Raw genomic sequence first — 18,945 nt, 5'->3', positions numbered from 1 at the left:
ATAAATGTCACTAAAGAGACAGATGATCAAAACATCTGTGAGGACGCAGCACAGGAGGGGAAATAGACGTTGTGTTGTGTACCTCAGTTTGTTGCTCGGGCAGCTTCATGTTATCAAAGATCCTGAAGACAATTCTGAACAGGTCTTGCCACCAGTGCTTCTCAAAGGTGTGCCCGTAGGTCTTCATCACTTCAAACATCACTGTCAGCCCCCTGGGAAATGCAGACACACACACACACACACACACACACACATTATCCATACACTGTATTGTCCTTTCATCTGTGCTGTAGCTGACATTTGCTTTTTGGAGTAAGCCGCTCTTTGCTAACAGTGCACGTCTGTTACAATCTAAAGTAAATGCACATCTTCTAGTCCCTGATATAGCAGTTTCAAGGTGAACCGCCTACCTGGTCCTGACATCCAATTTACACCTGTTGATGATGCAGGAGAGCTCGAAGAGAATGGGGAACCACCCCCTCACCCACACCCGGTCCTCGGGCGCTACATTCATGTCATCACTGGTGTAGTCTTTGAAAGCCTGCCAGAGAAATAAAGAGCTGTGTTCATTTCTGTCTCGGGAGAAAATTAACCCTCCTACACAAACGCACATTTCCATACATACTGTACGTGCCCTGTCATATACTCTACACTTAACCTTCTCTTCTGATCGTAGGTGGGTTTATTTGTTTATTCCATAATGTACAGCTATAACTATTACAGTTTTGTTTTCAATATTTTGGTTTTTATCTTCTTTCTGTACTGCTGCTTCAAGAAACAAACGTATCACTTAGTACTATTTAGGAAAACACAAATGGCACCTTCACATTCAGAAATAGACTGCTCTGTATAATGTGTGGGCTCATATTGACCTGTGGCCTCTCTGAGACGTATTTGGCGCAGTGTCTAATGAGGCGGATGGCTTCCATGCTGGTGTCTGGGAAGGAGGCATTACAGGCGAACTCCGACAGACACTTAACGGCATCCTGGAAGGAGTCGATGGTGGCCGCAAAGTGCTTTTCAAATACATTCGCTGGGGGAAGGACAGAGGGAGGATAACACGAGGGTGGGCGGTGGGAGGTAAAGATAGAGGAGATAGAGAGACAGAACAAGACTTTAAGATCAGATCAAACATCTGTTGGCTACAAGATTAATTGTGATCTACTCTTGAGTTACAGAGATCTCTGAACTGACAAACTCCTCCTCTGTATATAAAAGTCTTTCAGGAGTAGTCAAAATGTAATAAAAATGTCCCCAGTTAATCAAATGAACTTACTGACGATGTGGCCTGTGGTCTGAAAGGCCAGCTCCACAATGCTCTCATCCTGGTCAGATGCAGCCAGGTGGAAGACAGAGAAGATGTTCTTCCAGCCTGAGCGGATGTTTGCAGCCTGGGAGTTAACCATCTGGGCTATGCAGCGTACCACCATGTCTCTGATGGTGGGAGATCTGGAGAGGAGACGGGGGACAAGGAGGAGGAGGAGGAGAGTGAATTGAAGAAGAACCAGGACGGACAGGTAGAATGGAAGTAAAAATTAAAGGAAGAGCAGAAGATGAAGCATAAGGATGAGGTAAACAGGAGAGAGTGTGTGTGTGTGTGTGTGGTTGGGGGTGGGTGGGGGTTAGGAAGCATACAGTAGAAGTCAATCAATTTAAAAAATGAAATGAATCTCTTAAATTGATGTCAATTAACTTTAAAAGCTCCTCATAACATCTTCAATCCCATTTTCAGGCAGAAAAATGATTCCAGCAGTGGCTAGTCTTTGCACAATAGATTTTTACAGCAAGAGCATTCCTAATTGCTCAGTAGTTATGAATGAGTGAAAAGGCTGCCTCCACTTACCAGCAAACACACACACACACACACACACACACACACACAAACACACAAACACACACACACACACAAACACACACACACACAAACACACACACACACAAACACACACACACACACAAACACACACACACACAAACACACACACACACACACACACACACACACACACACACACACACACACAAACACATATAGGAGGGCAGCATGAGAGAGTCTAATGGACACACTACGCTGCAGGGTTTACATGGCTGCCTGCCATCTCCTCTCTGTTGAAGCTCTCTCAGCCTGCTCAATCTGTGGGTGGATTTATACTTACACTGCTACTCCTCTTTCACATCAATGAAAAATGTGCTGCAGTAAAACAGCTTGCCTTTTGATGTGCTGCACACAGCGATTACATAGCCAATATTTACATGAATCCAGCTCATTTATGAGTGATAGCTGTTCAAATTCCATTTAAGTCAGATTCAAACAAGGGAGAAAAAAGCTTTTATATGAGTTCACTGAAAAGGTAATGCAAACAGACTGAAATGGGTCAGTCAAAATGTTGCAGCTCATCTCTGAGAAAACAACAGTATGTTTAATCACTGCTATAAGGAGAAAGAAAGAAAAGAAAGGGAGAGACAGAGGAGGAAAGAAAGCGAGTGAATAACAGAGGAGGCAGGGAGCTGCTACAGGGGTTGAAGGGAGGAGGGTAGAGTGACTGTGGGACTCTGATTCAGTGTGTGTCTGCGGCCATGGGAGAAACAGCCCAGAAATAGTAACCACTCAGGGTCACAGTGCAGGCCTTGTGTTTGCAGCACCCGGCCAGCATTACACATTTTCGTGGGTGTATAACGTGAGCACCCAGTCACAGATAAATCTTTACCTGTTCTTTTTCATGATGTGCTCAAACGGCCTCAGAAAGTCTTTCTGGAATCTAAAGTTGGCCAGCTCCCCCTTCTCCAAAAATTTCATGGATAGTTGCCTGAGAGAGTCGACTGCGAAAATGGCCACATCTTCATTGGTGCTACAGCCGACCTGCACGGATATAAAACATATTTCAGTAACATCACAAGCTTTCCTAGAACAAACCTTCAATACCTTCAATTCAGTGCCTTCAATAAGATGTGAAACTGGAAAACAAGCATCTAGGTGCACTGAAGAAAACAGTTCAACCCCAGCAAGAATAAAAATATTCCTTAAAATCCAAACTGATAAATGACTGATAAATGATTATTTTCTACACACAGCAAATTCAGTTTGCAGCTACTCAGTGTAAAGCAGAGCCTCACTGAGAGATAGGTCCCTGAACACTAAGATGCCAGAAAGCTTTTCTGGCAACAATTTCTGTTTATCACTGACTGAAATCTCCCGTAGAGAAGAGGGTGGCAGAGGAAGAAAACAGTTGTTTAAGCTCTTTTAGTCCCTTTCCTATATGTGGAAGATCACCCTGATGATAAAATCATATTTATATCTATTATTGTTCAGTTCCTGTTCCTCGTATGAATACTAATATTTGATGCTTGTTTCATGGTGTTCACACAGAAAAACTAAGCATCACCCATCTCTAATGTGATCAATCCTTGCCCACCTTGTTGAAGTGGTCTCCAATAACTTCCCAGATCCTGGACCACTGCAGCCTGATGCGGCCCATGTTGTAGTAGGAGATCTCCACTATTTTCTGCAGGCTGAACATACGTGGGTGTGTGGGCGAGGCCAGCTCATCCATGGACACAGCACACAGCCAGCGCACAAAATCAACTGACAAATAGATACAAGATGTTGGCAATGAGCGAAGAAAAGAGGTGCTTTGTATGGGCAGAGTGAATCATAACAGTCAAAAATAACTGGAATGTACCTGTCCTTGAAGCAAAAAGAAGAAAACAGTATGTAGCTTGACTCACCTATTGCATTGCCATCCAGTCTGGTAGAGCCTGTGAATATCCTAAAGCAGAAAAACACATATATGATCATTTAAAAGCCACGGTTCAGTGATCTGAATAAGAGGATGTGAACTATGTTTGATGAAAAAAAGGAAGATGTCTGCTCAAAACACCTGACATACTACACAGCCAGTTAAACATCCTTTGAATTAATTTTTTTAGTTTGAATCAAGTATGTAGTTGACACTTTTATGCTTTGTAGATTTTGTATTTTTAAGGAATCCTTCTCTGAGCCAATAATTATAGTTTAACATATTATATATAGTTCTTTATAGTCCAGTATGTTCTAAAACCAACTTGAACCATGACAATTCATCTTCATATTTCCCTAATAGTTTCAAATCAGGTACCTGTCCACAGCCACCACCACACTCTGAGAGCTGGTCTCTCCGATGGACTCCTGGATGCTGGCAATCTGCTTTCTGTCCACTGTCCCTCCAACTGCAGAGCAAAGCACAGATGTTTCAAAAAAATATCAACGTCTTCTACAATCTTATGTTACAGTTAAGAATTGAACTTAGTTTTGGTCTGTGGCTGTGACATTAGACAGTCACTGCTTACCTAGACCCAGGTACTCGTCGTTGCTTTGCTCCTTGGTACTTGTTAAAAAGCCTTCTTTGCTCCGCACTGTCCCTGAGATATAGCGTGCCTTCACCCCTGTACCGATTAGCTGAGCCAGCTCCAGCTGACTGATGCACTTCATGATCTGAGAGGAGATATAACAGCAGCAATTTAGAGAAATAGATAACACTGAGGTAGAAATGGACATTGTGCAGACTGGGAACGAATGGAAGAGTGTGGAACCAGGAGAAATTTGGATTTAAAGAATCTAAAAAAACAACTCCTGACTGACTGCTTCTCAGTTAAATGAAATATCAATGCTCTAACTGAAAATGATATGGTCACACAGCTAATTTTAGTTTGCTGAGCAATTTAATTTAGCTGCAATTTAAACCACTTACTGCTCAGTTGGAGTATAACAAAAGTTCAATAGAAGATAATGTGATGACTGAACTTTTAAATTTGTTTGTGTTAAACACAATGCTGTTTTTTAAGGCATCTCTTAAAAGTAAAAATGAAAACTCTCTTTCATATTAAACAATGTGGCCTGTTGTGGCTCATGGTTTGAGTCCAGATTTGAGGTGAGGTGTGATATAATAACAGAGAAAGGAAATACAAGGAGTGAAAGATTGTGCAGTTGTAAGTGAGAATAGAAAAGCAAACCTCGTGCCAGGAGTTTCCCAGGTAGTTGCCATCAGTGTGAGCCACAGTGATGAGCGTCTTGATGGTGTCGATATTCTTCTGCTTCATCTCTGAGATGCCAGAGCTGGCCGTCAGCAGGGTGAACCTGGCCAGGGCTTGCACATACGCATCTCTCTCCAACTGTTAGACAAAACAGACCAGAGAATGTGTAAAAATACTGCAAGGTAAAGAGAGTAGACGCTATTCCTCCAAATCAGACATTACCTGTATAGAGAAGATGCACGCTATCCTGATAGCACAGCGGATCCCTTCAAGACACAGTGAGGCCACCTCAGTGTCGTCACAGTCCTGAAGACCCACGCTGAAAGCAGCCAGGAAGGGTGTCCATGCCAGCTGAGGAACAACAAAGAGAAGAGGTGTCCAATTTGTGTGTGTGTGTGTATGAGAACAAAAGTGTGTGTGCGCATCTGTGTGTCTGCTTGTGTTACCTTGAACATGGGCCTGACATGCTCCAGATGTGTGGCGCTGGTGAATGGCGCCTGAACGTGGCTGACAGCCTCCATCAGCGCTTTGGCTGTCTTTGCCATCTGCTCCATCTCCACGTTGTACAGCAGACGCCTCTGCTTCTCACTGGCCACACCTGAGCGAGAATCAATAGCAGATATGGATACATACATACAAACACGGCTTTCTACAGCTACCAAACTATCTCAGGAAGGACAAACCTCTTTGAACTTATCTCAGGATAACTCACAAACACTGACTTTTATTGACCAATCCGCAGTAAAATCGAATCAATTTGTGTTTGAGACATTTCTGATGGCTTTAGGTCTGATATAAAATCGTTACAGCTACAGAGATATCAGGTTAATGGCTCTGGATATTATCTTGGTATTTATTCCAAACAGCACAAACTTTTGACACACTTTTAAAGTCCAATGAGACACTGCAGCATCACAGGCCACAGCAGTGAGACTCACTCTGCTTGTTGGATTTCATGGTGAGCTCTTTTGTCTCCTTCATGGCAATCTTTTTGCCCGCGATCTCGTCGTAGATGGCCGAGAGATACTCCTCAGGTAAGTCTTTGCTGTCGTTGATGCCGCGGTTCATCTTGATGTATTGCTCTTTTGTCATTTTATTTTTCACCTTTGCAGAGAGAAACAAGGATACGGGTCAAAAGCTGTTCTTGCAATCCCCGTGATTTATGTTGCACTGATATCTGAGGGAATGACTGCTGTCACAAGAGATTCCCAAAGGCTGCTGCCGCACTGAGGTGGAGGGCTTACCTGTGGACTGTGAAGGTCCGTTGTCAACATGATGATTGAGTAGGCAAGGACGTATGCCGTGTCAGCGCTGGCAAAGAGAGTTTGCCTAGAAAATACAAATTAAACAGGAGGGAAAGAGAAAAATCGGATGAATAAAAACAACATATTGTGAACAGGCCACACAGAACCAACTTCAGCTGTTGCTACAGTATATTACACATCACCTGGCAAAAGATTCAAACTCACCCTTGATTGCATTCAAGATATCTTGCTGCAAATTTCTCCATAAGCCGGTCGATCTTCTGGGCTTCTCCAGGGAGCCTGAAGCCCTCCAGGAACATCCTCAGTGCAGAAACAAAGTCTTTGCCCTGGAAGTCCATTTGATCTACGTAGGCGTACATCACCTCTTTATTGAAACGATCATTATCCCCGAGGAATTCTCCCACTTGAGTCTAAAGAGAGCAAAAGACGACTGGTCAGTATTATTTTAATACTAGACGTGCTGCAATGTAAAGAGTCTGAAATCCTGTGCTGCCTCTTTACAGCTCACGTATCCAATTTAGTTTGAACCGACAGTAATCCTCTGAGCTCGCCACTCTCATTATCACAGATTTTAATTGTTCTTTACCCAACATTTCCCTCGTCATAAGGGTGAGAAGCAGAGGGAGAAAATTGATTAAGGCACTGTAAAGAGTAACTTAACTGTCTGTCTGCCTTTCCACCACCTACTCCTTTTCACTTGACCTTAATAAGAACCACTGCTCTAACAGTAGGATCATCCAGTAAGTGAGGATTAAATAAATACATGTCAGACTTTCACAGTTATCCACTCTGTGTGCTGCTGCTGCTGCTGTGGTGCCGCTGCATCTAAGAGGCCTTTATTCCAAACCAGATATTGTGTTTACTGCTGATTACCGATGTGCACAGATGCTCCTGAGGCTGTCCAGTAAAGGCAAAGTGTACTCCTCATTAGAGCTAACATTTACGCTGCTTTTAGGACTCTGGGTTAGTGTGAGTGGCTGTTTAATGTTGGTGGACGGGCATTCGATAATTGTGTGGCTTATGTGTGGTTTGGTTAGATGATAGAGAAGAAGAGAGTGCGTAATCAGACTGGGTATGTGTTTATTTGCCGAGCATTTTGCTGTTAATATGGCGACTAGACACCCAAACAAACCCAGTAATGGTGCTGGAGTTGAATGAGCCTGTCTACTGTTTACCGGCCGAGTAGCTGAACATAAACAAGGTGACTTTTTACCGAATCAAGCCTCTCTTCTTGGTGCAAGAACTGAGCAAGGTCTTCTGGGGTGGTACCCAGCATGCCTTGCTCTTGAAGATACTGTATTCCTCTCTTTGGTTTCTTGTTGAACCTGTTAAATAGAGACAGAAAATACTGTATTCAATAAAGTGCGAATAGAAGAAATGTGAATAAGTTCTGTGTGTAGTGAAACTTACAGGTCAATCCCTTGCTCGATTATCTCTTTTTGCTGTTTGAGGACCTCAAACTGTTCGGGGTTATCAGTCCCTGACATCTGAGTGCTATAGCTGCCGATGCCAGAGGAGGCTGTGGAGTCCAGGGAGTTAATGCTCCCATAGCGGTTTATGGTCTCCGGGGCCTTTGTCTCTGTGCTCTCCTGCTCTGACGGTTTCTCCTGACCTGCGGAGCAAAAAGGATAAGATCACACAGAAGTAATGATAGAAGAGTGGAAATAAATCTAGTATTTTCATTGTTATTGTAAACATCAACCCACTGAAACCACTACAAAAGGTGAGAGTTTTTTAATTGAAACTCTGTTGCTGGCAGAAACTCAGCCCGGGGGCTTAAAAAAACATGAGCCAACTTGGAGTGAGTACTGCAGGAGACTTCAGCAATTGAAAAGGGGAAACTGCAGCACAGAGAACAAAATGACCCGAGGCCTTGTTGTTGGCAGGGAGGGTATGCACACTGGTGTTGCTTACATGCAACCACAATCACAGCCTAACGAACGCCGACAAACACACACTTTTCCCAACACAGAGCAGGTGCAGGGACGGGCAGGGGGAGAAGCTATTATAAAAAGGTGGGTTATCTAAAAAGCTCCAGGCAGTTAAAGTAGAAGCGGCAGGGACTTAGAGGCTGAGAGAGGTGGTTTCTTAAGCCTGCAGAGACAAGCTGAGAGATCTGCTGCAGCTGTAACCCTGTGCTGCAGCCCGGCGTCTGATTACCCATCGGAAACTCTTTAAAACATTTAGGACAGTGTCACAGTAATGTGAGCTGGCAGTATGCCTTCTATTCTTAAGCTTACAGAGTTGAGAGAAGGTGGAGGAATACAGAGGGAGGAGGGCAAAAACTAATTTCATAATATTTTCTGAATTATCAACAAGCACCATTTTTATGCATTTAGTTCACAACAAGTGTTTCTACCATTAGTTCAATTCAAACATGTTTTTGGTTACAATCTATGGGGTGTAAGTGGGTAACTGGAAACCCTATAATACCACACAGGTTATCTAATGCACGACTAGTACAAAATCATTTAAAGCTACAGACATCCACGACGCAACAGGCTTAAAACCAACGAATCCCACTGTTACCTGCTCTTGCTTTGAAGTCATCCAAAAAAGGGGAGAAAATGACACGGCAAGTGAAAGTTAAAATGTGGAGGTGATATGTTGTACTGTCAGTGTTTTCAATGTTTTGTAATCACAACTCATAATGTAATTTACATTTTAAGACAAAGAAAACAGTCTTACTCTGAAATCCCCCACTGCCAGCAGCAAATATAAAATTCAAAATTCAAATACCGACCCATGAGCTCCAGCTAGATTACTAAGGAGTTGTCAAAGGTTTTGGCAAGATAGTGTTCCTGCAAGTAAACTACCTCAGCTGGTTAGCCTTGACAGCTTAGCCAGAGGCAAGCCTTTTCACAAAGTTGCACTTTCTGGGTTCTTCCTTTGGCAAACAACAGAAAGCCACTGGTGTGCAAAAGACCCAGGGGCCAGTCTCACACACAGGAGAAGCTCTGTGTCGTAGACGTGTGTTTCATCATGGCTTGGCCTAAGGTATCACTCAGTTTTAGACTAAACTTCCTGGATGAGCGTGTCTGCGCTGGCCTCTGGGCATTATCTCTCTGCCTTCTCCAGATGGAGCTGAGCAGATGAATGCTCAATTCCATCTCGGAGCAGTAACTTCTCTGATGGACACCAACTGCCAATCATACAACTGATTGCAGCCGGATAAATGGAGCTGTACCAGTAACCCCAGTTAACTTTGTTGATGAACTGCTGCCCAAACTGGGCAGATGACGGGAAAGACTAGTTATACCTTTGGCAGTCTCATCTATGACACACTTTTTCCACAACGCAGGCTCAATTCACCACAGACGTCTGAGAAAAAACAATCTGGAATTTTATGGGCAAACCCAACAAAGCATAAAATTGCAAGCAGGCAAACAAATCTAGCCAGTACCATCTGGATTTAAGCTGTAAACGTTAATTTAAACCGCTTCTAATATAGACCAGTTACACAGGAGGATAACATCTTCATGTTACTATGGATTACAGTTACATCCATCACTGTTTACAATCCATCAGACCTTATCGAAGAATGACTAAAGGCTTCCCCTTGGAGTTTAATTTAGTTTGAAGTCATGGGACAAGAAGTTTAACAGAATTAGATTTTTTGTGGATAATCTTTTTTATACTGACCTGGACTAAAAGACAAACATCAATTCTGCCACTTATGTGTCAAAAGACTATGCATTTGTTTAGTGCATAGAATAAGAATGAACAGAAAGGTCATTTCCTCGTCTCTTGTATTCAGTGCAGGTATGACAGCTGCCAGATAATCGAGATGAATTACTTTTTATCCTCAGTGTCTTACCGAGGCTGGTCTGGGAGTTGGGGTTGACATATTGATCCTTACTCCACTCTACCATACATTTCAGGATGGACACTAGACATTCAAGGCCTTTCTTTCTCAGGGTCAGCTCCTAGAGAGAGTTATAAAAAAAATGTTATCCCAACGCCACAGAAAACATGAATTGTACTGTAACAGTAGTACCATATGAATCCAAACTGCAGAAAATTAAAAAAAATTTAAAAAAATCACCTGCAGGGGTGTTGTGCCGAGCTCGTGGCCTCCGCGCCCCTGCGCAATCTTCGAGAGGTCGTTGACCAATCGCTCAAATATGTTAGCAGCATTCAAGTCACAATCGTAGTTCACATAGATGTCCACCACACTCTGGGCATCTGGGAGAGATAGATGGGACACATGCAAAGAGTCTGTCATTGATGAAATGAGTACAGATTGTGTCTGGAGCGTGTCACTGGAATAATTATACAATTTTACAAAGGTTAATTAGGTTCATTTGAAAAGGTTAAATAAATCTTACTGTTGCCTTTACATTTATGATGAGATTACATACATTAGGCTTTAAAATATGCTATTCAAAGACAAATAGGGAAAGAAATTTGATTGGAAGACACATTCAATTGCAAAAGCCTTTTTAAAGATGTCTAGATGCACCAGAAGCTCTTCTCCTGAGCCTCTATTTACTACCCAAGTGTTCACATACCAAGATGATTTAATTACACATAAAGAATCACTGTGAAAAGTGGCCAAATATGAGAACTGATACACACCTGCACATATTCTAGTGAGGGTTTGTATAACCATCCACTTGTGGTCGTAGGAGCTTGTGGAAGTTTCAAGGATGTACAAGAAAATCTCCTTGAAGAACACCTGCAGACAGAGTCCAAGTGACAGTGTGAACAACAAATAGAGAGCCAAAGACACCATCAGTTGCTGAAATGATCAACACAACACAAGTAACCCAGAGCCCACATGATTTTCTTTCAGTAGACACATCAAATAAAGCAGGTGAGGGTCGTGCATTTAATATAAACTGATCCAGCTCAGATAAAATAAACCGAAGGCAACAGTAAGCAGACGATTGCTCCGAGGAGGGAGGATTTTACAGCACTCTGTGAGAATCCACATCTCCCATAGATCACTGGTGTCAGCTGCCTGCTGCATTGAGATTTTACATCAAACTGTCAATAGCAGAAATAATCTTGAACAGAGAGGCTCTGAAAAGGAGAGACCATCCGTGTGTCTTTTATCTAACCAGGTTAACGCAGGAGAGGATACATTTTCAACCTGTGAAGTGATGATTATTAAAAGATAATGTTTGAAGGAAACTTTCACTCAACCTCTCTACTTTCATAATTTCCTGTTTCCCAGAGAGACTGTCAGCAGCCTGAGGAGGTGTGAAATTGTTGCTTTTCATCAAGAAGCAGTGGGTGGATGTATAAACATAGCTACTGTACTTAGCCAACTAGTTCATCAGGTTTTCCCTGCATATCTGACTCAAAATAGAGTGTAGGGAAAACGAACAAGAAACAAACTGAACACAAAGCATCACGTGGAGAGCATGCTGCTGAAGCATGGAGCAGCAGGCACAGAAGTGATGAGTTATAGTAGATAAGGCTGCTTTTAGTATTGAGCAGGAACACTAAAAGTAGATTTACTGGCCTTTTTCCTGATAAGTATGAGGTACCTTAGCACATCTCTTACCTCAATTTGCATCTTGAGGTGCGTCTTGAAGTGGGAGAGCAGCGTGAGGAAAATGGATAGGGACAGTTCAAAGACCTCAGGCACAGATGAGACACCATTCTTAGACAGGGCCACACACAGGTACTGCTTGATGGCGTTGATGAACATCTCGTTGGTCTTGAAGATGGGCCCGGCGTTCTGCAGTATGGACAGCAGCAGCTGGAGGGACAAGACCTTCGATCGCAGCTCGTGGGACCTGAGGAAGGGACGCAAAGTTGAAAATTAGTTTTTTAGTAGAATTCTTAATTCATTTTAGTAAGTCAAGGGAAAACAGTTCCGCTAGCATACAAAATGTTATATCATGTTGACATCTACGGCCAAAATGCAACTGCTGAACTTGATGAAATGAACATGCAGTAAGAGAGGGCAGCCTGACTGTGTGAATGTGTATCAGTGTATTGGTGCGTAAAGTCCATATTTACATATTTAGCTCTTACTACTAAAATTTGTGCCCTGACCATTTGAGAATGAAGCAGCATAAATGAACAACAGTAAAGGAATTTTTCCAGTCATCTGCTAAAGACCGATTAGATGAGCGTCAAGATTTTAGACACACAATAAAACAACAAAAAGAAAGAAGATTCACAACAACTAGTTACCAATTATCTTAATAACACCTCAGAGAAACAGCAATGTGATGCACACTGAGACCACATCTTACTGTATCGCTCCACCAGAGAGTTAAAATCTTCAACAGCCATCAAAGAACTGCCAGAACTAAATCAAAGCTCCTCTGCTTAGAGCCTCAGTTTGAGTTTTTTTTCTGCAGCAGCAGGACAGGAAAAACTGGAGCTCAAAAAACATACTTCCAGCTACTTAATATGCTGAGATTGGCTGTTTCTCTGCTATGTCTTCCATCTCTGGCGAGCAGACAAAGACGGATTTATTTGGCACATCAAAAATGTCTCAACTTCTTCTGCAACTGCCCAAAAATATGGACTTTCTTTTTTTGGATGTAGGATTTGGAAAATCTGACACTTTATCACTAAAGTTGGAGCAATATGATAAAGATGAGATGAGATGTCTGACAAAGCTGATGTGCCTCTCATAGTAACCTTTGTATAGAGCAAAAAAAATCCAATAAAAACAAAAGGGTAACTATGACCAAAACCTTCCTTAAATGTGAACTAAAACAATTTAATGGGAAACGTTTTAAAGTGAAAGGACTTGGCACAACGTATACAGTAGAGTCCAACAGTCTGAGTCCACTTTTCCTTTGGGAAAGTGGTCTCAGACTGTTGGACCCTACTGTATATTGTTTGCTTAAAGTAAAACAATGTGTATTCAATTTTCATTTCTAAATAAGAATTGGTCACAGGATTCATAGATATGTGTAAATCCTAAGTGTCGCACAAAACAAACTTAATTACTCAAACTTTGACCAGAAAGGTTGTTGTTAGTTAGTGTTAATTAATCCCTGTTGTGAGAACTCAAAAATGGAAATCCAGAAAGTGATTTAGAAATACAACAACTACAAAGAGATAATTCTATCTATCTCTCTTACAGCCACAGTGAGGAGGATGAACCAATATTTAACACATATACAATTTTTATACTTGTTTCGATTTGGGTGCGATTAACAACAGAAGACTTTTTTGTACATTTTGTACTACAAAGTATATCACCATGTTCCAAAACAGGCACAAAATGAACCCTCCTGAGACCAGATGTGTACTTTCTGATCCCACATGAAGATACAGAGTAGTTTCTGATGGTTTAAACTGATAATAATGCAGCTTTTCGGCCTGTGTGCTGTGTCGTATGTGTGGACAGAAAGTGAAACATCAAGCAGAACAGCCGTGTTAGAAGGGTAAAAGGTTTCTGTCTGGCACTGACATGGTACATCAGTGCTGAGGTAATTGACATGGCCTTCATCTGAAAGACACACACATACACACATACACACACACACACACACACACACCTCTTTTACATTTCCACAAGATTCATTTCAAAAGCTTTTCAACTGAGCTTACCTTTTGCCTTCACTGACATAAAAAAATCAGATCAATGACAAAGTAAATATCTAAAAAACCAGATGCAAGAAATCCCGTTTCTCACAAGCTGGTGCTATCAGGGCTAGCCAATCAGATGCCTCTATTTCATCAAACCAGAGCATGATTAAAAATAATAGGAATAATGTCAAATCAGATGATCTTTTCCCCTCGCTGGTGCTATGAAAAAAGGGGAACATTTAAAAAGGGGACTCTGTGCTTTAAGAAACAAGGAAGTGATTCAGATAATGCTGAGCGATGCCTCATTGTTTCCTTTATAACCATTTATCAAAAACGCTGCTGCTATCAGCGGAGCAATCCTCATTTTAAACCATGACTCATATCTATTCTTACACCCAACACATTCACACAGAATAACCACTAATAGAGGGGATTTTTCACAGAGGCTTGACCAACTGAGAGTAAATTAAACCTGAGAATTCATCAGCCATTTATCAAACAATTAGATTTTCTGAGTGGGATGTTTACTGGTCAAAGAGGCAAATGCAACTAACAACCCACGGAGGCACAAATACTGATGCAATGAGGAGCGAAAGCAGAAAAATATCTAAAAGACAATTATTCTAATACTCTAATATCATGTTTCTCCTAATTTATGTGGTAGCTCCATTTTGCTTTGCTCATCAAGTGTTAAAGTTCACTGCTGGATACGTTTATTCAGGTATGTAGCAAAAAAAAAGTCATGTTTAAATACAATTTTAATTCACTCACACTGCACATGGAATTTATTCTTACTTGGGATCAGGTGGTCCGTCTGACAGCGGCTTCATCGACAGCTTGCAGAGTGAGCGAAAGACAAGGAAGGCATCTTTCTGGAGGATGTGGGAGAATTTAGCACCAGGTGGCTGGCCCGGTGCTGCTCCGGATTCCTACAGTGAAACAAAAGCAAAAAATGCCACAGTGATAAACTGAATCTTATATCCTCCAACCTACTAATGTCCTAAACAGTGTGAAAAAAAACCTTAGATCTGTAAGATTTATTTAACCTTCAACACCGAGGAGATCAATCAAACATAATTGCAGAGTTCATATACAGCTGGAAAGAAGGGTGATTATAAGGACCTTCCAGGAAATATATTCACCTTAATTAAAGAAACTAGCTTTAAAAGTCCTCACAGTGCAAGTGTTGACAATCTCTTTCATTATTTTCTTTTGATTAAATCAAGTGGTTCATTTCCCTCTGACTGTCAGCCAGTACAGCCACTCAGCACAGCCAAAATGTTACATCATATACAGGAAATTACATATTTTTAAAGTCAGCTCACAATCTTAACACTGAAATATGAAACACATGAAAATAAAGTTTGACATTCCAAGTTAAAATGATTTGTTGTTTAATTTCTGTTGTTTCTCAGATTGTAATTTGTCTTAATGTTACAACAGAAACGTAATGGGCTATAATTCTTTTAAAAACAGGTTTGTCCTTCACCTGAGTGTCATTGGACGAGAGAGACAGTCTGTCATCAGGCAGCGAAGGGGTGAAGCTGGCGGAAATAGGCGTGCCGGGGATGCCATTGGCATGGACGTGCTCACTGTCGCTGCCCAGGGTGCCCTCGTCCTCCATGGAGCACTGGGTGCCCTCTGTCACTGCTTCAGCTGGCTCCGACTCTGCCTGCTCGCTCTCAACACCGGACTCCTTAGTGTCCGAGCAGAGGTTTGCAGGGTCCAGGCAGTGCCCTGTGGTAATGATGGAGCAGCGGGGGAAATAGATTGACACACTTATCTCTAGTTTAAACATGCAGATAATCAAACACCTTTAAACATGCTCGACCAGGACTACAGGTTTTGTGACCTGCAAGGCAACATTTAACTGTCAAGATCTTTGAGTTTGACATGATGTTCTGGTCAAATACAAAAAGAGAAAACGAAAGTGGCACATTGTATAGAAGCAGCATGTTCGACAGTGTCTAAGGGAAAATTCAGAGAGGATACTTGAGTGCATTTCTATTCAGTTCTCCGTCTGACCATTAAAGCACTGTTTGTCAAATTGCTGCTCAAGGCTAAAAGTGTATTTGAAAAAGGAAGCAGAAGCACTATTCTTTTGTGTGTAGAAGTTAATAATGCTTTTAGGAGAACAGCAGATTTTTTTTTTTGGAAAAAAAAACAACAACTTCCCACACAAAGAAAGAGTGCTTTGCCTTCTTTTTGTCAACATCTGAGGCAACTCGAGGGAGCTTGACCTGACCCAAAATTGAAGTGTAACTTTGCAGGAACTGAGGCTGTTATTTATTTACTGACAGCCATATTTACCAAGACTTTTTCTTGCCTGACAAATTTTGTACCCAGGAAGGTGCTTGTTATTTATCAAAAGCGGGCATCAGCCTGCAAGCACACGTTGCCCGTCATCTGACAAACAGCTTGTATGAAAAGTGCACCTTTCTGTTATCCCCATATTTATTTAAGAACTGTGCAAATAACAGGAGGTCCATAAAATCGTTCTGATCAGAAAAATTGCCAGAATTGGTTGCATAAAAAATCTCTAACTCACAAAAGCATTTTACACAGGGATTTAGGAGGTAGGGGAAAATTCAAATGACCTCTATTCTACAGTGCAAAAATGTCAACAGCAAGCAAAGTTTGGGCAATCTAAGGATGAGTTGCACTGAACAAAAAACAGACAAGTAGTTTTGATCCTCCCATTCACTGACTTTCTACTAACAGAATAATAACACAATAACAAATAGTATTTTGACAGGTACTTTGCAGTGGGTTGCAAATGCAGTCTTTCCTTTTGTGCTTGTGTATTTATTTACATGAAAAGTAGTTTAATGGCTCCAATAGCATTAGCATTAAAAATTGTCCCATAAATAAAGATCATTTTAAACATCCTCCACCATTCTATTTATGAGCATAATTAGCGGCTGTCTTTGAAAAGATGCCTCACCTCCTGCAACAGTGTTGACCACCTCCTGTAGGATACTCTGGACAATTTCCTGGGCTTTCTCCTCATAGTTTGGGGTTTCTTCCTCTTCCTCCTCATCGCCTGCCTCTGGATGCTGCTGGGCAGCTGCATCTAAACAACACACAGTTTGAGGACATACACTCACAACTAAAAGGTGCAGAGAGCAATCACACACACAGATTGTTCTGCTGTAGGCAAAGAGCTTTCTGGGACAGAGTGTTCAACGTTACAATGTCACTGAAAATATGTTTCATCCTGCTCTTTACATCCTACAGTTGTCTTGGTGAATAAGCCATTGTAGTGCTGAATGTGCTATCAAATGCTTCGCAACAGTAAACACTTGCTCTCAATGCTTTCTTTTCTTTAATGAAATTAAAGAAAAGAAAGCAAAATGGCAAATGAGGCTTTTATCGTGCATATTCAGGATGTAAATCAGGATATTTTAATCATCAAACGTAGCAGCCTCACATAAACACAAAGCTCAACAGATATGCAAAACAGCTGAAAATATGTGATTTAACCATTTCTTTGGTTTAATCATAAGCGTGAGTGGAGCCTGATAAATCTGAAGTCACACTTTAACAGTATTTGGCACTGTGAAATGGGATGTTTCTCAAATCTGACGGCACGATAACACCAGAAGATATGATTTAAATGGCAGACCTAAAAAAAGGGTTCATAATCACAAAGGACTTTTTTATTTGAAAGGTGGTATTGTTCAAAAAACATCATGATGGTGCTGGTACCTTTAAAAAAGACACAAAAATATATGAGAATAAGCAGTCTTACTCTGAGCTGCTGCTGTGGCTTGGTCTGCCTCAGTCTGTTCATTCTCTGCCACACAAAAGCCAGAACCGTTTTCTGGATCTGGGCTCTCGTAGACTGACCCCTGCTCTCCCTGCTCCTCCTGCTCCCTCTGCTCCTCCTGCTCCCCAGACACGGACCTGCTGCCGCCCTCCGGGGCCGGTGTGGAGGGGGTTGATGGGGTGGATGGGATGTTGGTGCTTGGAGTTGGCGGAGTGACGGGCCCGTTGGCTTCCTGGATCATACCCTTGGCTGGCGGGTGGATGTGAGTCTGTAGCTGGGGGGAGTCAGGCTCAGTGTGCTGGGTGACCGGCGAGTGCTGCCGGTGCCGCTCTCTCTCCAGCTGCTTTGCTTCCTGCAACTAAAGGCGGCACACACACACACACAAAACAACACACACGCAGACAGTGCACACGAAGAACGGCAAAAGCATTCATAGAACAGGCACATGACGCACACACGCACACACACAGAAAAAGTCATGTTAAGATTATATAAACAAACTCAAAAACAGCAATTACATGTTTGAACGACCTGTCTACATTCTCTGAGGGCTCACTGAGCCAAAAAGCGGAGCCACAACGCTTTTGGATGTCAAAGCGGCGAGCAAAAGACAGTCACAGTCTCTAGATTGTGTCAGCATACATTCAATGTGTGTTCTTATGGAAATGTATATGAATATGCACTCACTGAGAAGTAGGACATGCTTCTAAAAGAGCAATGAGACAAACTTTGTGGAATCGATTCATGCTGGCTCGGGTGAACTGGGTCTATTTCAGTCCGCTGGTGGCAGAAGGTATTTGTGGTGGAAAATGCTTCACACAGCCATGTCCTGGCTGATGTGTCATGGCCGACATGTGTTGCCACTGCTTCTGATATGAAGCGCTGGAAGGTGTTGCAATGCTTTAGCTTGGTAGGTCATGAGCCAAAAGTGGGTCACAACACATTTGCACACGGTTGTGGCCTAAAGAATGTGTCATGTTGGTCAATATTGGTATTTCAGGTACTGCGTTGCTTCATGGAGGAGGTCAAAATAAATCTGATCTGTACCAATCACAGAGGTGAAACGCACTTATATGCACAGTAACACACTTCACTATCTCATAGCAAACACTGATACAACTTCCAAAAGAGAGCAAACAATTACAAGCAGTGGAAATTCTCTCAGCCAAGCTAAATTAACAACAGCCCATGGTGCATTTTCAGTCCAAGTGCATTTTTTAGATTTGTTGGAGATAAATGTTTAAAAAAAACAAATTATAGACTTGAGTGACTCAAGGAGAAAAGGGCACAGTAACTGAGGAGACATGGGTTAAAGATGACAATACAAACAGTGTGACACATTTACAAAACAATGGTGATATATGACGATCATTTCCCCTACAGCAGACATGAATT

The 18,945-nt window shown here is 41.9% G+C and overlaps 1 protein-coding gene across 2 annotated transcripts in view; it reads right to left on the bottom strand.

Moving 5' to 3' along the window:
• The window catches only part of arfgef1 (ADP-ribosylation factor guanine nucleotide-exchange factor 1 (brefeldin A-inhibited)), a 51,619-nt gene that overhangs the window by 7,275 nt on the left and 25,399 nt on the right, over positions 1 to 18,945 (bottom strand). For both annotated transcript variants that reach the window (XM_062441196.1, XM_062441195.1), the window contains 25 exons: positions 17,533 to 17,908; positions 16,726 to 16,854; positions 15,271 to 15,518; positions 14,577 to 14,710; positions 11,788 to 12,022; positions 10,854 to 10,953; positions 10,321 to 10,460; positions 10,093 to 10,201; positions 7,686 to 7,887; positions 7,489 to 7,600; positions 6,480 to 6,685; positions 6,255 to 6,339; positions 5,949 to 6,114; positions 5,457 to 5,608; positions 5,233 to 5,361; positions 4,990 to 5,148; positions 4,327 to 4,471; positions 4,116 to 4,206; positions 3,727 to 3,767; positions 3,414 to 3,583; positions 2,709 to 2,860; positions 1,277 to 1,449; positions 873 to 1,033; positions 411 to 541; positions 83 to 212 (listed from right to left, as the gene is read on the bottom strand). In XM_062441196.1, coding sequence (XP_062297180.1) covers positions 83 to 212; positions 411 to 541; positions 873 to 1,033; positions 1,277 to 1,449; positions 2,709 to 2,860; positions 3,414 to 3,583; positions 3,727 to 3,767; positions 4,116 to 4,206; positions 4,327 to 4,471; positions 4,990 to 5,148; positions 5,233 to 5,361; positions 5,457 to 5,608; positions 5,949 to 6,114; positions 6,255 to 6,339; positions 6,480 to 6,685; positions 7,489 to 7,600; positions 7,686 to 7,887; positions 10,093 to 10,201; positions 10,321 to 10,460; positions 10,854 to 10,953; positions 11,788 to 12,022; positions 14,577 to 14,710; positions 15,271 to 15,518; positions 16,726 to 16,854; positions 17,533 to 17,908 — 3,876 coding nt within the window. The remainder of the gene's footprint in view (positions 1 to 82; positions 213 to 410; positions 542 to 872; positions 1,034 to 1,276; positions 1,450 to 2,708; positions 2,861 to 3,413; positions 3,584 to 3,726; positions 3,768 to 4,115; positions 4,207 to 4,326; positions 4,472 to 4,989; positions 5,149 to 5,232; positions 5,362 to 5,456; positions 5,609 to 5,948; positions 6,115 to 6,254; positions 6,340 to 6,479; positions 6,686 to 7,488; positions 7,601 to 7,685; positions 7,888 to 10,092; positions 10,202 to 10,320; positions 10,461 to 10,853; positions 10,954 to 11,787; positions 12,023 to 14,576; positions 14,711 to 15,270; positions 15,519 to 16,725; positions 16,855 to 17,532; positions 17,909 to 18,945) is intronic.

The sequence above is a fragment of the Scomber scombrus genome, chromosome 20 (assembly GCF_963691925.1).
Source record: "Scomber scombrus chromosome 20, fScoSco1.1, whole genome shotgun sequence".
In the NCBI taxonomy this organism is placed as follows: Eukaryota; Metazoa; Chordata; class Actinopteri; order Scombriformes; family Scombridae; genus Scomber; species Scomber scombrus.
The sequence above is the reverse complement of the archived record's forward strand: the minus strand, read 5'-3'. Positions and strand labels throughout refer to the sequence as shown.